At 36.7% G+C, this 14695-nt stretch overlaps 1 protein-coding gene across 3 annotated transcripts in view; it reads right to left on the bottom strand.

The window, feature by feature from the left end:
* Positions 1-14695, bottom strand: part of SYTL2 (synaptotagmin-like 2) — a 109128-nt gene that overhangs the window by 16798 nt on the left and 77635 nt on the right. Inside the window, exons 1-4 of one of the 3 annotated variants that reach the window (XM_012725523.1) lie at positions 12670-14123; positions 8566-8667; positions 6614-6667; positions 2426-2520 (exon numbers count right to left, since the gene is read on the bottom strand). In XM_012725523.1, the coding sequence (XP_012580977.1) occupies positions 2426-2520; positions 6614-6667; positions 8566-8667; positions 12670-14077 (1659 nt within the window). In that variant the 5' untranslated portion in view covers positions 14078-14123. Of the gene's footprint in view, positions 1-2425; positions 2521-6613; positions 6668-6878; positions 7100-8565; positions 8668-12669; positions 14124-14695 lie in introns of those variants that run through there. The other 2 variants (XM_004683261.2, XM_012725524.1) reach the window with 2 other exon arrangements.

Below are 14695 nucleotides of genomic sequence, written 5' to 3' on the forward strand. Positions count from 1 at the left end.
TGATTTGTTTCAGCTCAAAGCTTACATATATGTATGTGTGCATATGTGCATGAATACACATATGAATTTAAACCACCTTGTATGTATTTCTGTAGTGTTAATGTGCTTATCTTTGTTGCTGCGAGGAAGTACATTAAACTATATATTCTACCTATTTTAACATGTTTTTGAAAAATAAAAAAAGTAAGATAGTTATTTAAATATATTCTAGGAAACATTTATCTAGATCAAGAAAGAAAAGTGGCAACAATAAATCTCATTATATTTAGGTCAAAGCTTATTAGATGGTAACTTAAAATTTTCATGATTCCTTTTGGGCTTAGAGTTTATGATGCAGTTCAGTGACTCTTGGAGTTAGGGAAACACATTTATAGAGGAGTAGTTAGTTCATGCCAACTTATTCCAGGCCCATGCAATTATGTATCAATATAATGGATGCTAATTCTAATGCAGATTAAGAAAGGAATCAGAGAAAAACAAAATTTATAACTTAGAATTTATAAATAAGAATTTTCCCACTCAGTAGAAAAAATGCATCCTTTTTTAACGTTTCTATTGTTACACTTTCCCGCAGTCCTTACCTAATACACTTCTCTCTGTTGTAGCACATATAACAATCTGCCTGGTTTATGAGACCATTGGTGAATTACTGGAGGATAGAACTTTGTCTTGTTGACCTGGAACGATTTTCACATTGCTGGCACTCAACAAATGTGATGACGCTAAGGCTCGGGGGACAGTGGACAAAGGACCAGGGCTTGACTACATCTCTACTTCTTTAATACTCAGTTCATCCCCATTTAATTTGAAAGGTAAAGTGATACAGCTTATTTGGTATCTCTGATGTACAAATGCAAAGGAATTGGATTCTTTTGTATGTGGAGCAATGAGAGTGTTAAAACTGAACAGTGAAGAAAAATAAAAAACAAGAACTGTTATTATTTGCTTGTCAAATATTATGTGGTTTATTCATATAACCAACCAAAACCAAAGCAATTTATAATGCTCTAAATACATATGAACTCTATGCATATGAACTATATGAACTGTTCCCTTTCAGCCATGAGTTAGTTACAAAAAAAAAAAAAAGAGAGAGAGAGACTCATCCCAATGAAACCTATAGTATGGATTCTTAAGCGAATCCAGGGACTAAGAAGTCCAGATAAAGTTCATCTAAGGTCTAAGAATGAACAGAAGGCTGGCCAAAAAGCTGGGGAGAAGGGACATAATGTGTCATACAGAGCTTTTTAAACATTCCATCTACTAAGAGGATGCTTGAGGATGAAGTCTTTTATTTTAAAATAAAAAATCAGACTAAAACCACAAATAGCAATATTACATATACTGGGTGCCTCAGGCACAGTGTTACATATATTCTTTGCATTATCTCAGCCTCCTTACTCACCTATTTATGTGGTAGTTAATAGGAAGCCAAATTTAGGGAAGTGAAGGAGTTGTTCATAATCATACAATAAACTAGTGGCATTGCCAGGACTGTGCTTGCCTGACTGTAATGCTCAGGTGTTTTCCTAACAGCCTGGCCACAAAAAACATGGGATCTAAATTCAATAAAAAAAAAATCAGAGTTCATGTCTTAGATCTACTTTTTTAGCAACTGTTGGATTTGGGATAAGTTAATTAACCTCTTTGAGGCATTTTTTTCTTTTACAAAATGGAGAACATACTGCCTACTATGTTTAACTGGTGACAATGAGTATTAGAATCAATATTAAATGGCTGGTAGATATTAGATATTCAGGGTAAAGTAGGTTAGTAGTTAACAGCATGGGGATGAGATCTGGGCTTCAGTGCCAGCTCAACCCCTTTCAAGCTGAGTGAGCTTACACCACCTTTCTTAATCTCAGTTTCCTAATCTGTAATATCAGGGGATAATGATGGTGCCCACTCCTTGGGTTCTTGAAGGATTAAATGAGATAATGTATGAGAAGCACCTACACCAAGCTGATCCTTCTGAATTATGTCATTGCTACTTCATTATTTTAACAAGTGTTTTCAAGCTAGATTTGCCACCTAAATTAAGCTTTCACAAGTCAACTCCACTCTAAACTACATGTAATAGTTCATGCCAATGTATTTCTGCCCATATTTCTTATTTTGTAACCAATTTGAAACAAAAGCCACATTCCCAAACTTATGCAATTTGACTTCACTGACCAAAAGGAGCTACTGCTTGAGTCCATGAGAACTGTCTTGCCTTGTTCCAGAGTCAACAACACTACTTCTACTCATCTGACAGGTAAGGGTCAGTTTACCTAAGGTCTAAGAATGGACAGAAATGTGTCCAGAAAGCAGAGGAGGAAGGACACTTTGGTCTCTGCCATAGTCTTGGCACACACCAACCTTGGCATAGAAAACCCAGTTTATATTGGTTTCCTTTTTCTGAAGGTAAAAAAGACAAACTTGCCTCATCTTGGAGAAATGCTGGAACAGACTTGCTCATCCTTTTGAGTTTGTCAGGGTGGGAAAACTGATTATCAGGTTGTGAAGGCACTGTGGAAACTAAACAGCAGCATTTCCATTCAAAATTACTCTTACAATTGTCAAACAACATTAGGCATAAGTTGAAAGCACTTTTGTTTCATCTTTGAAAAGATGTGTTATAAGAAAGTTAAAAACACAGTAAGTCACATGCAGAGGATCATAGGTAAAAAACATGCAGTTTTTATATATTAAAGTGAACTAATAAGGAGTTGAATCAAATAGAAAAATAATACTTTAAAGCTATTCATTTTTATTGAATTGGAGCTAGATTTGTATTAAAGCATATAGCCAATGTGAACCACTTTAAACTATTTTTCACATCATGGTGAAACTACAAATTCTGTTACTTTTTGGTTCATCTCCTTGAAATATATTTTTAACATGCTGCAGTTTGAAAAACTATTTCATTGGACAGCAAGGATCTTTACAACTCATAATAACAATGTCCTGTCTCTTGAGTCTAAAGAGAAAGTTTGCTTAGAGCGGGGATTACTTCTCTGATTGCAATACTTACTCAAACTTATCAAAAGACAGCAATTTCAAATCTTTTTCTTTTTTGAAAATAGAAATTATTTAGATATTTGTCAAATAAAGAAAATTTTCAATAGTGATGTCACCACACTAAGTTTAAATGATTCAATTTAGGCATCTTTGCATTTAGTATGAAAATGTAGTATGTATATTCTTTCTGATACCAGTTAAGTTATATGTGTGTTAAGCAGAATGAGATGAATTTTATTCTATTCTGTGTAACTCTGGTTAAAAGAGTATAGTGAAAATGTACAAAATGATGTAAAAATAAATTTTTGTAAAAAAAAAAGAGTATAGTGTTTCTTTATGTTGAATCAGAACTTTTATCTTGAATGAATAAACAGTTTTTTAAGGCACTTAGTACATAGTAGGTCCTATGTAATTGTTAACAAAGAAATATCTGATACAGTATGTATTTTTTAATGTATTATGGCTATACTGACAACTTTATTATTTAAAGACATACTAAGAAAATATACAAAACATTAAATTCTAAATATAACTCAAAAGGCTCAAATTCAGTCCTAAGCATTAGTTAAATTCACCTTTTCAAAACTCTAATGAAGGAAACTAAAACGGAACTACATGTTAATATTTGCTTATTCATATAGTTGTTCTTATCTAGCCCTAGACTCACAAATGTATCAATACACGATCATGACTTCTTACAACATGCCTGCTTTTATCACATCCTATTAAACAATAATATTCATGTTTGTGTATTCAGGTGACTTATATCGGCAGGAAAGTAAGAATGAGTCCCTTGAGGACACAGTTAGCCCAATGAGTATGTAAAAAGTTTACTTTGCTCCATTTTATTTTCAAAGTATATATGAACTACTCCACCATAGTTAACTGTGGACTTAATGGCTTTAAGAAAAAGAATCATCCTAGTTTAGGCATTATGAGTCAATTTGGAAAATATGATAAAAAGAGAGAAATTAATAATTAATGATTAGCCTAATGACCATGACCAATAAATAAGAGGTGACAAACGAAGACACTGATATGTAGGCATATATGGCCTAATCTTTTGTTTTCACTCCTCAGGCTAAATGTTGAATAAGACATAGGAAGATAAAATAAGTAGCCACAACTTAAGTGTCTGCCAGTTCAAACATGACTAGAAGAGCCTCTTTACCCAGCACCCTCGAAGGACAGAAGTCTTGATTCTTCCTCAGCAGTCAGACAGAGGACATCCACAAAGGCAAGAGCCTGTATTGTTTTCTTCCCTGGGTAGTTCTTAAGAATTTGTCAGTCAGGTGCCAAAGTTCAGCATCATCTTGAGGCAGGAGGGCCTCTGAAGCCAAGTTTCAGATTTCTGACTAGCTATCACTGCCTCCTAGCATCTGCACTTTCTCGATCTAGGGTTTTCCATTTAACTCCTTTTTTCATTAACTCTTATTAACACATCCAAAGACTATTGGGGAAATTGTTACAAAAAATCCTATTGATTCTTGAGGGCTGGCATGTGCATCATTATCTCTTTCCCCCTCTCCTCAAGTGCCTAGGGTTATGAAACTGGAACGCTAAGAAGATATATGCTTTGCTGGGCCCACAGACACCTCTTTTATAGGTATATCTGTCCTCAAGACAGCTGTGACAGCTAAGAACAGCAATCTTAAGGTTGAAAAGAGTGAATGATTGTCATTTTTATTTGGTGGATTTAATTAGTTGATAGACATTAGTCACCAGAAATACACCATTAATTCTTAAAATTCAGATGTTCAATTGCTTTCTATATTGAATGTATACGGTTCAAGTTCAGCTATGAACTCAAAGCTTATATCTTGGACATCATATGTTTCCATAGATATATAGTCACATAAAACCTTATCACATAATAGCTCTCAAAGTACAGTTTTTCTTAAGTCTTAATACATTATAAATTACTTAATATCTTCTGTAGAGGCCATAAGAAACACAACACTCAACACCATAATGTATCATTAAAATCAAGTTATATTAGAAATTACCAACGAGATTTTAGGTACAAAAAGCTGACAGACTGACATAAAAGTAATACTTCTCATCATAACATTTAAATGTAACATATATGTATATACATACATACTTTTTGAAACTATATAACTCTTGCTAGTGGAACCATGACACCATTTAAAAATACATAACTCTTGCTAGTGGAAAATAAAATCTTTTAACACAGACAATAGTAAAATATTTTTAATAAAACCCTTGTCAGAATGAAATAGTTTTGTAAATTGCAGGCATTTAGTACCAATAATAAATGCTGTTATTAAGGGGTTAGTTATTTCATTATATTCAATACCATGTAGAGTGGCAACATTTAGTCATTTATAAGAAAGATCCTGCTACTCACTTCCTGGAATGCATTCATTTGTATCTGCTTCCTGATCTGCTTTTTTATCTACTCAGAAGAGCAACATTGAGAATAAATAACCATTTTAACAGAGGCTTAAAAAGACATGAAAAGTACAGTTGGTATGTTAGCTTCACATTGAGCATGTGAATAGTCTGATTAAGTTTTCAGCTTGCTTTCATCCACTTATCGTGACTTGTCACTAGCCTCTTTAAGGTCTCCTGTTCAAATGAATATCCAAGATCAAGCATGGGAGATGTCCTGTATCTCTTCTCTAATTACTACCCCACAGCGTGAAACACAGAAGGAGCACTGAACCAGAAGTAATAAAGCTAAGATTCTATTCCCCACCCTCCGTCTGACTGCCCAGCGACAGGATCAGATACAAGACATTTAATTTCTTGAAGCTTTTCTTATCTGTAAAGATAAAAATCACGGCTCCATCTACTTCCAGGAGGTTTTAAACATACAATAAGAAAAACAAAATTATTACATTCAAGTAAGCAATTACCTTTGAGGAACTGTGTTGCTGAATTTTACTTGAACACACATTTTTATTATCATGGTGAAGATAACTTAGTAAAAAAAAAAGCTAGCATTTAAATATAAATTACACATTTGAATAAATGCTGAACTATAAAATATCAGACTCATTTTCATCTCTACCCCAGAAACACATTATTTACCCTATGCATTTTATAGTTGAACTAATACCTGATTCACTCACAAGCTTGAAGATCTTCTGGGTCCTTATTATCAGAACAAACTGTATCTTCAATCTATCGTTAGTTATCTATATGAACAGAAGTAGGAATCCCCCTCCTATTTTGAGACCCTTTCCTTAACCAGTTGTGCCCAGACAGATCTAATTGCTGAGACTGAGAATCAAATAGAGAAATAACTTAACCCAGAAACCCACTCCACTTTTCCTGCCTTCACAAGAACTTCTGCAAGTCAAAGCAGCAAAAACAGCTGATACCCCAAAATACAATTTGCTATTTATAGAAACCCCCACTTCCCAAAGGTCTTTAATAAGATCCTCACAATTTTATCACCCATAGGAGTCTTAAGAATACAAACAGTATTAAATGCACTAAGTCAGAACTTAGGCAGCATTCACTGCACAATGGCAAATGACATTCTTTTATTTATCCAACAGCTGCGTCCCAGTTCCGGAGACTGCCCAAACCACCCCAGAGCCTAATACAGACAGACATGCAAATACATAAAGATATTTACCATCTTCAGCACTATGCACTAATTCTTCTGGCAGATTATTTACTTTTGCTTGATCTGTTCAGGAGAAATTAACAAATGGTTAACACTGATGACCTTTGGTGAGAAAGAACAATGAGATTGCTCTGGAAGCCCCAGGAGTTGGAAGCAATTAGTTAAGATGCGGTGAGGGGTGCAACCAAGATGTCTTCCCCCAAAATACGTTTTCTTTAGCTATTTGAGCCAGTGCCATAGCGGGAGCTCCCATTTCAGCCTCGATGCAGCTTACATCAGCACACTGCTTCACAGACTCCCAAGAGTTAGAGGGTTAGCTCAGAGCAAGCAATCGGCTGGCAGCAGGAGACAGCACAGGGCTCAAACAGCCTCCCTGTTCTTATGGAAAGCGTTAAGATCCTAGCCATGACTAACACCGTCCCAAACCCATGGTCATTAACAAATATTTCTGTACATGCATCATCATTTGTGTATGCCTCTGGGAGTCTTGCTTGGGAAGTCAACTGAAGAGCTGTGACTGGGGACCAGCTGCTAAGTGGAATCTTGGCAAGCTAGTGTGAGAGTGGGTATTGGTATTTGGAAGGGAGTATGCAGCAATACCCGTCAGCTGATGGTGATTTTTTTTTTTAACCCTACACATTCCTTAGTACTTGAAACTGCACCATGGAAATAGCCCCGTTTGGAGAAGGCAAGAGGTTTGCCAAATAGGCCAATTGTTACTGAGTGTTTTTGTTTGTTTGTTTGTTTTTCCCCTCACCAATATCAGGAAGAACAATTGGGTCTGAACAAAGAATAAACATGCCCTCTCCGGAAGCATTCAGGCTAATGTGGGGGTTGGCCACCTGTTAAGGAGGCTTTAGTGAGAATTCCTGTATAGGGGGAATTTGGAACGAATGACCTTCAAAGTCCCTTTCAATTCAGAGATTCCAAAATCTTTGGAAGGGTCAATTTGCACTCCAAATTGAGAATACTGTTTTCATATTTAGTGGCGTGGCTTTTTCTTTTCTATTTTGAATTCTGACATTTTTAGTTACAACTACAGATGCATACAAAATATTCTAATTATGTGAATGGTCAGTATTAAATTATGCGAGTTTGGCAGTGATTAACTTGCACTCAATATATTTTCTCATGATCATCTCTAATCCCATGGGTATATTTTAGCTTAAAATCAGTAAGAACAAAGCCCTAGAAATAATGAATTCTAAAGTCGTTTTTCTGGCTCACAAGTCCTCTATAACATTGCGCTCGCTATTAATACTCAAGAAATCCTTCACCAATTAAAGCAACAGCGAGTGGAGAATAGGGTACCTAAAGTGTTGCATGGCAGATAGTCTTCAGGCTTAGAGTGAAAACAAAAGAAGGTATACATAAGAAAAGAAGGTCCTTGAAACCAGTGACTAATTCATTTCCATACTGTGTGCGAAATTCTTCAGACATCCAACACTGTAATAATTAATATGGTCACTCATTAAAATAGCCTTCTGACTTTGAGTGCTAACCCTGTTCTGTGAATCTCTCTGAGCTTCATTTTCCTCATCTGTAAATGGGGGTTGGGGGGCGGCAATTTGTTCCTCTTGAGTTTACTAATGCAGTTAAATGAGATAATTCAGTTGTAACACTAAACCACATCTTGGCACATAGTGCTCTAAAAATGTCAATTACGACCACTACTACTATTAGCTACCACAATCTTTGAAAACTTGAATAAGTACTCAAACTGGGATTCTTGACTTTAAGAAAACCTAATCCTTGTAACCTCATATGCTATTTTAAAAAACAAAGCTCCAGCAACTTTAATGAGTCTCTTCAGCTCACGTGGGAAAGATTATTCTCATCTGTTAACCTCCCCCTTGAGGGGTTTCAGTGCACAACAGCATGCAGTGAGGCCACAGAAGAGCACATAAGCGTGCCTAAGCTTAGATGAGAGCATACATGGATGGAGCAAATTTGATTCTCACTTGAGGAATCTGATGGTAAGTCTTCTAAACTTTTGCAAGGCATTTTCCTAGCAGCACTCCTTTCCAAAGTTTTCAAAACAGGACTGGGTTCTTCTTCTGAACCTGTTGCAAGACAAAATTGATGAACACTGCACAATACAATAAAAAAAATCCACAACAATCTAACCCCATAGGACAATGGACACTGAAGTGATAGGTTGAAAGGAGGTATTGTGCTATAAGCCTCTATAGTTTTATGTACTGTGAAGCATTTCCCAGGAGAAAATAAATTTGCCATACAGCACATGCTTTAAAAAAAAAAAAAAAAAACAACCTGCCTGGTCCAAAAAATGTGCAAGCGTCAATCATACAGAAACAAGACTACCACATGATAGAAATGTGAGCCTCAGTTTTGTATATCTCTATTTTGGGCACATGCTTTGTTCTCTGTGAGACTTTGTGTCTTCCCACTTCACATTTTAGCTTTTGAAGACTGCCATGAAATGATTTTAGGGACATTAAAAACATGAGCTGAAAACCATGGAAGGGAGATTCAGATGTTTAACATCTGTGTGTAATTTGGTGCACAGATGGGTGAGCTCTCCAGATCAATTGATGCAGGCTGTCTGGGTTTCATGTGCCAGTAAATTACCAACAAATTGTTGGAAAGTGACATGAAGTAGTCAATTTTTTGTTTTATTAAGGCATTTTAAATGGAGTACAAGGATTCTATCATCTATTAATGTTTTTATTTTATAAAAAGAAAGATATTTGCATACCAAAAAAAAAAAAAGCATAACTTCAGAACAAGAACCACCCGGAAGGACATAAAATTTAACAAAAGAAACTCTCTGTAGACAGTCCTTAGTTTCCCACTTTGACAGTGATGACTTCTTTATGGATAAGCACTGGCCTGAATGCTGATATTCATCACCACTGTATTCTCAGTGCCTAGAATAGCATCTGGCAGTGGGCACTTCAGTAACGTTTGCTAAATCAATGAACGATTCCATTAATGAGTCAACGGATTTGGAAACCACTTCTCCAGACAATAATTTCCTGAAATGCATCCCTTTTCTACCCAATGTTAATAGATATTTCAAGGCAAATGATTCTAAATGAATCAGATTTGGGATGCTCTGTGTTAAAAGGTATCTTACTGAGACTTTATTAAAAACATTAATTTGATAATAATATGCATAATCTCCCATAATTTCTACAAGTATGTGACCATGGGATCTGTCCCTCTCTCCCCCTTTAAAGAAATACATTGATTGGTTGAGATGATTAAGAACTCAAGCACAAGGCAAGCATTTTAAGTTGTTCTCCCAAAATATTGCTCTTGTAGTCAGATTCTGCTTACCTACCCAGTCCACAGTTCGCTTTAAAATAAAAATTTATGTCAGAGTATATAAAATTGTATCTAATTTTACACCTTTTACTTGGCTCATAATTTTGAAATATCTTCTTTAGGTTCTGCCTGGGTGCTTATGTAATACTTCTTGCCTTTTTTGAATGCTATTTTGTTATTCAATCCAAATGTTGGCTATAAACATGGCCATATAGGTTAGATAACAGTATCTAAAGATAATACGAGAGCCCCTCTCCTCTTCTGGTAACTTCTAAGTTAGTAAGATTTTATCCCCATGACTCATGGTGTGACTTAGTAAAAGTCTATCTTAACAAATTTAATATAGTCTTCTACTTTATATATGTTTAAATTAAAACTCTACTTTTTCACTTTCCTTTTCTTACTAGCAACATTTGTTAAAATGACTTCATTCTGATTAAATAGGATTAAAGATAGAGCCTTTAGATTCACCAGAGTGGGGAGCAGATGTACTGAAATACATTGCTGAGGGGAGCAGCTGGTGGGTCAGGAGAGGTCTACTGAGCCATGTCTGAGTCAGCTCCTGGCAGCCTGGTGATGGGGACAGAACTCAAACTTGAGCTGCAGTGGCTGGTGATAGCTTCCTAGAATGGTCTTTAACCCCCGAGTCACCAAGGAGATGTTACCACTTTTATCTCTGCTGTACTCTTTTCAAATTAAAGACAAACCTTTGGCATGTTAAAAAAAAAAAAAAAAAAAAAGATAGAGCCTTTAGTAAGCTTTCAAGAAGAGTTATGTGCAAAAGAACCTAAACCCTAGAAGGCAATCACTCAGTAAAGCTTATTTATCCTTACTAAGATTGAAGGGAATTAGAATAACAAATTCGATTAAAATATTAAAAAAATAATCAAAACTAGCTGCTGTGCAAGTTTGGTTAAGATGTCCTAACCATAGAACATCTTTTATCAATCATTTCCTCACTTAATCAGGTAATTTTTCATTCCTAATTTACCTCTGGTTTCTCTGCAAACACACCCAGCTATTAATCAGAATAGCCAATTCAGACAAGCCCTCTATATCATAGCTTGACTGAAACCAGTCCCCCCACACCCACTAAGAAAAGTGTGGGAATCATTTAAGATCTTCATCCATGTAGCCAAAGCTGGAACCAAAGAAATGCAACAGGCCAGGTAATGCCCAGGGGTAGAATCAGGTGAAGTCATCTGACCAAAGTCATACTCTAGAAGGGGAAGATTCTGCATATAATTGAGAGCAAGAGGGGGAGAGTGGCAACAAAGATGTCACAGCAAAAGGTATCTGAGGAAAAGAAAGTTCCAGTCTTGTATTTTGTTCTTGATAGTTAGTCACTAATGTGATAAATATTTTCCCTAAGAGGGAAATTGGTGTCCTTTTGTAGTGCTTTATCATAAATCTTACTAGAGACTTTCTGTGTGGAATGTCAATTAAGAAAGCAATTCTAATTATTTCCAGGAGGAAAATTATCTTGAGTATTTTAAAGGTATTTTTTGAATTAAAAAATTTTAAATATTTTTGAAATGTAAAAATTGTATTGGTAGTTAATGAGAATAAGGTGAGATTCTAAAATACTGTCTTGTGGGTAAAGCCATCTATAACTCATTTGGTTAAAGAATATAAAGGAAATGTAGATTTTTTTTTAAAGAAAGTCTAGGTAGTGAAGTGATAAAAAGAATTTAGCACCATTTGGGAGTGTCAAAAAAATACCAATTAAAAATATATCCTTGTCATAAGTATTCCATAACTTATTAGTGAGTTAAAAATATGCTCACGGGGGCCCTCCCTGGTGGCGCAACGGGTTAAAGTACAGCATTATGAAGCTGGCCTCAGCCACTGCAGCACAAGTTCTATCCCTGCCCCCAGAGGTGATTCACACTGCACATCAGACCTCTCTTGTCTCACCTGCTGCTTCCTTCAGCAGTGTACTTTGTTAATCTGCCTGTTCTGCTCCCCACTCTATCTTTAGTGAATCCTCTCACTGCCCCTGTACCTCTGGCCTGCACCCCAGTTCTGTATGTATAAATTAATAAACCTTTAGAAAAAGATATGCTCACTGGAGGTATTTCTCCAACTTTCTGCCTTCGAACTGATGTTCCCATCTGAAAATTCAGAGTCAGAGAAACTTCTATCTTCTTCTTTTTCTTGTCTCTTATACAGTGATGTCAGTGGTTTTGTAGGGTTTTCTTTGTTCACCAGAAGAGGAATGGGTTGGTTACATCTAGACACACTCATTGCTTCAGGACCCTCTTCAAAGCCAGTCTCCCTTTCTTGAAACCCTGCAACCTCACGTTCACTATCTCTTTCTTCTAGGGGCTTTATAGTTTCTATGGTCCTTATTTCATAGTCTATCTGAGATTCTGGGGTCCCAGAGATCTCAATTCTACTTTCAGAACCACAGGGATCCACTAATAAACTAGTTTTGTCTCCTCCCAACTTTTTATCTTGTTGGTTGGTTTGAGATTTGAAAACACTACTCTCAAGTTTCACAGCAGAGGCCTCTGAGGTTTTCCAGGAAAGATGGGGCACTGTGCCCAAGAACCTGTCCTGCTCTGACTGTGAAGGCTCCTTCTTAAAAGTTTCTTCCTTCACTGGAACCTGGAGATGATAAGAAGAAACTTGAGAGGCCTCTTTAAGGAGTTTCTCAAAACCAATTTCAAAGGCACATTCAGTTATTGACGGAGCCTTGGACTTTTCTATAGTTTCTTTTATTTCCTTAGTACAGAATTCAGAAGCAGCTTGCCTGGTCACCTCAATATTACCTTTTAACTCTGATGGAGAAAGGGATCCTCTATAACTTTCATATTTTGAGGAGGGTGTTTCAATTGTTTCTTTTAGTAGTCTTTCTAAGCCAGCACTGAATTCAAGGAACTCTGATTTAGGTTGAATAACTGTTGCTCTCACAATTTCTGCCACTTCCTGCGGCAAGTCTCTGCTATACTGAGTAACAGTGGAACAAGACAAACTAAGGGTTTGGACTGATGGAGACATTTGGGTAGTCTGTGATGCAGTATCTCCCAAATAATTTTGGGGGCTACTTGTTGCCTGTACTACTTCATTTAATTCTTCTTTTTCTCTTCCAGTCAACCAAGCTTCTCTATGCAGCTTTTGTAATATAGCATTTACATCCTTCAACGGAGGTTTGGATAGAAAAATGACCTTTTCTACAGTCTCTGAAACTTCTCTTTGAGGATATAGTGATTTATCCTGGGGAGCAAGCTGAGCATACTGGTTGGAAGCCATGCCTTGGGGAAAGTTCTCTCTTTGACAGGCTGCTGTGCCATGACTTCCTTCTATCTGTTTTTCAAAAGTACTACTCTCTTCAAGCTCAGAGTTGGCCCTAGAGGTCATGGGTTCCAACTTTATTTGCAAGGGAGAGGGTGATGTTCCAGTTGCTTCCCTCAGAAGTTTGTCTAGACTAACAGTCAATGTGTTTGACCTGACCTTTGGCGGAGATACTGTTTTGTCTACATGCTCATCAATGATCTCCTTAGGTCCTCTAGCAACTTCTGCAGGATCAGAAAAATCTGTGTTTTGCAGCCTTGTCCTATATCCAGAAACACCAGGTTCAAGCACTTGTTTTCCATGAACTTTTCCACCAGAAAGCTGGATTGCTGATGATGAAACTTCTGAAAGCAGCTTCTGTAAGCTGTCATTAAAAGTGTCTTCATAGTCTTTAGATAAAACACTTGTTTTCACTATGGATTCTTGAATCTCTCTATCTAAATAGGCATTTTCTTCCTTGAACCCTGATGTAGTCAACCATTTGGTATTCTTTTCCACATTTTCCTTTGATGACTCATTTCCTGGCAACTGATGAGTGGACTTTCTGGATGTTCTCAATGGAAATGTGGTTTCACCTGGTAACACATGGGGTATGCACTTTGGATTTAATTTCTCTATTTCCTCTTTTGCCAGAACATTTTTTTGGCTTAGACATGTATCTATTTCATGGGTATCTTTTCCTGAGGATTTAATGTCACTGAATTCTTTGTGCTGCTGGCTATTAAAAGGCCTGGATTTTTTTTTATTTATTGTGGTATTCTTTTCAACATTTTCTGGATTGTTCATATTGGCTCCTAAATCCCAAAATTTCCTCAAATTCTCAAACTGAGAATGATTATAGACTTGGTCTGGATAGCACTCATCCATTCTTTCCTTCAGGGACATAATTTTCAAGGTGGGATTTGATTCACCAATTAGAGATCTGTCTTTCTCCAATGTTATATGTTTTTCACTCCCAGTATTTGAAGGATGTTGGATTTCTGGTAAAGTAATTTCCATTTCAGAATGCAAATTGTCTGCCACTGACAATATTTGTATAGACTCATTTATCTTATTCTGAAACAGAGGCCCTTTAACTGGTTGGCTAGGTGAGGGGAAATTTTTGTATGGACCTACTATATGAGGCCTGGTGTCCTTAAGTTTATTTGATGGATAAAGATCAGAGAGATGGGCTGCTGGACCATTGTCATCTAGGACCATTAGTTCGGGGGTGCCTCGATCACTTTCGCTCTGGCCCGTAGACAAATGCTCCATGGACACACACTGTGAATTCACAGGTTGATATCCTTTAGAAAGTTGTTCCTGTCCACGTGAAGTTATAAGATCCTTATGAGTTACCTTGGCAGCAGCTTTCCCACCTTCCCAAAAGGATATTCTGTCACTTACTCTTCTGTATTCCTCTCTTTGCACTTGGCTCTTGGGAACCTCACCAGCTTCTTGCTGTAGTGGGACCTCAGATTTCTTCCAAGGAGATCTGTTGTTGGCAGCCCCAGATGGTGATTC

The sequence above is a fragment of the Condylura cristata genome, unplaced genomic scaffold (assembly GCF_000260355.1).
Source record: "Condylura cristata isolate star-nosed mole 26May11 unplaced genomic scaffold, ConCri1.0 scaffold00015, whole genome shotgun sequence".
Taxonomy (NCBI): Eukaryota; Metazoa; Chordata; class Mammalia; order Eulipotyphla; family Talpidae; genus Condylura; species Condylura cristata.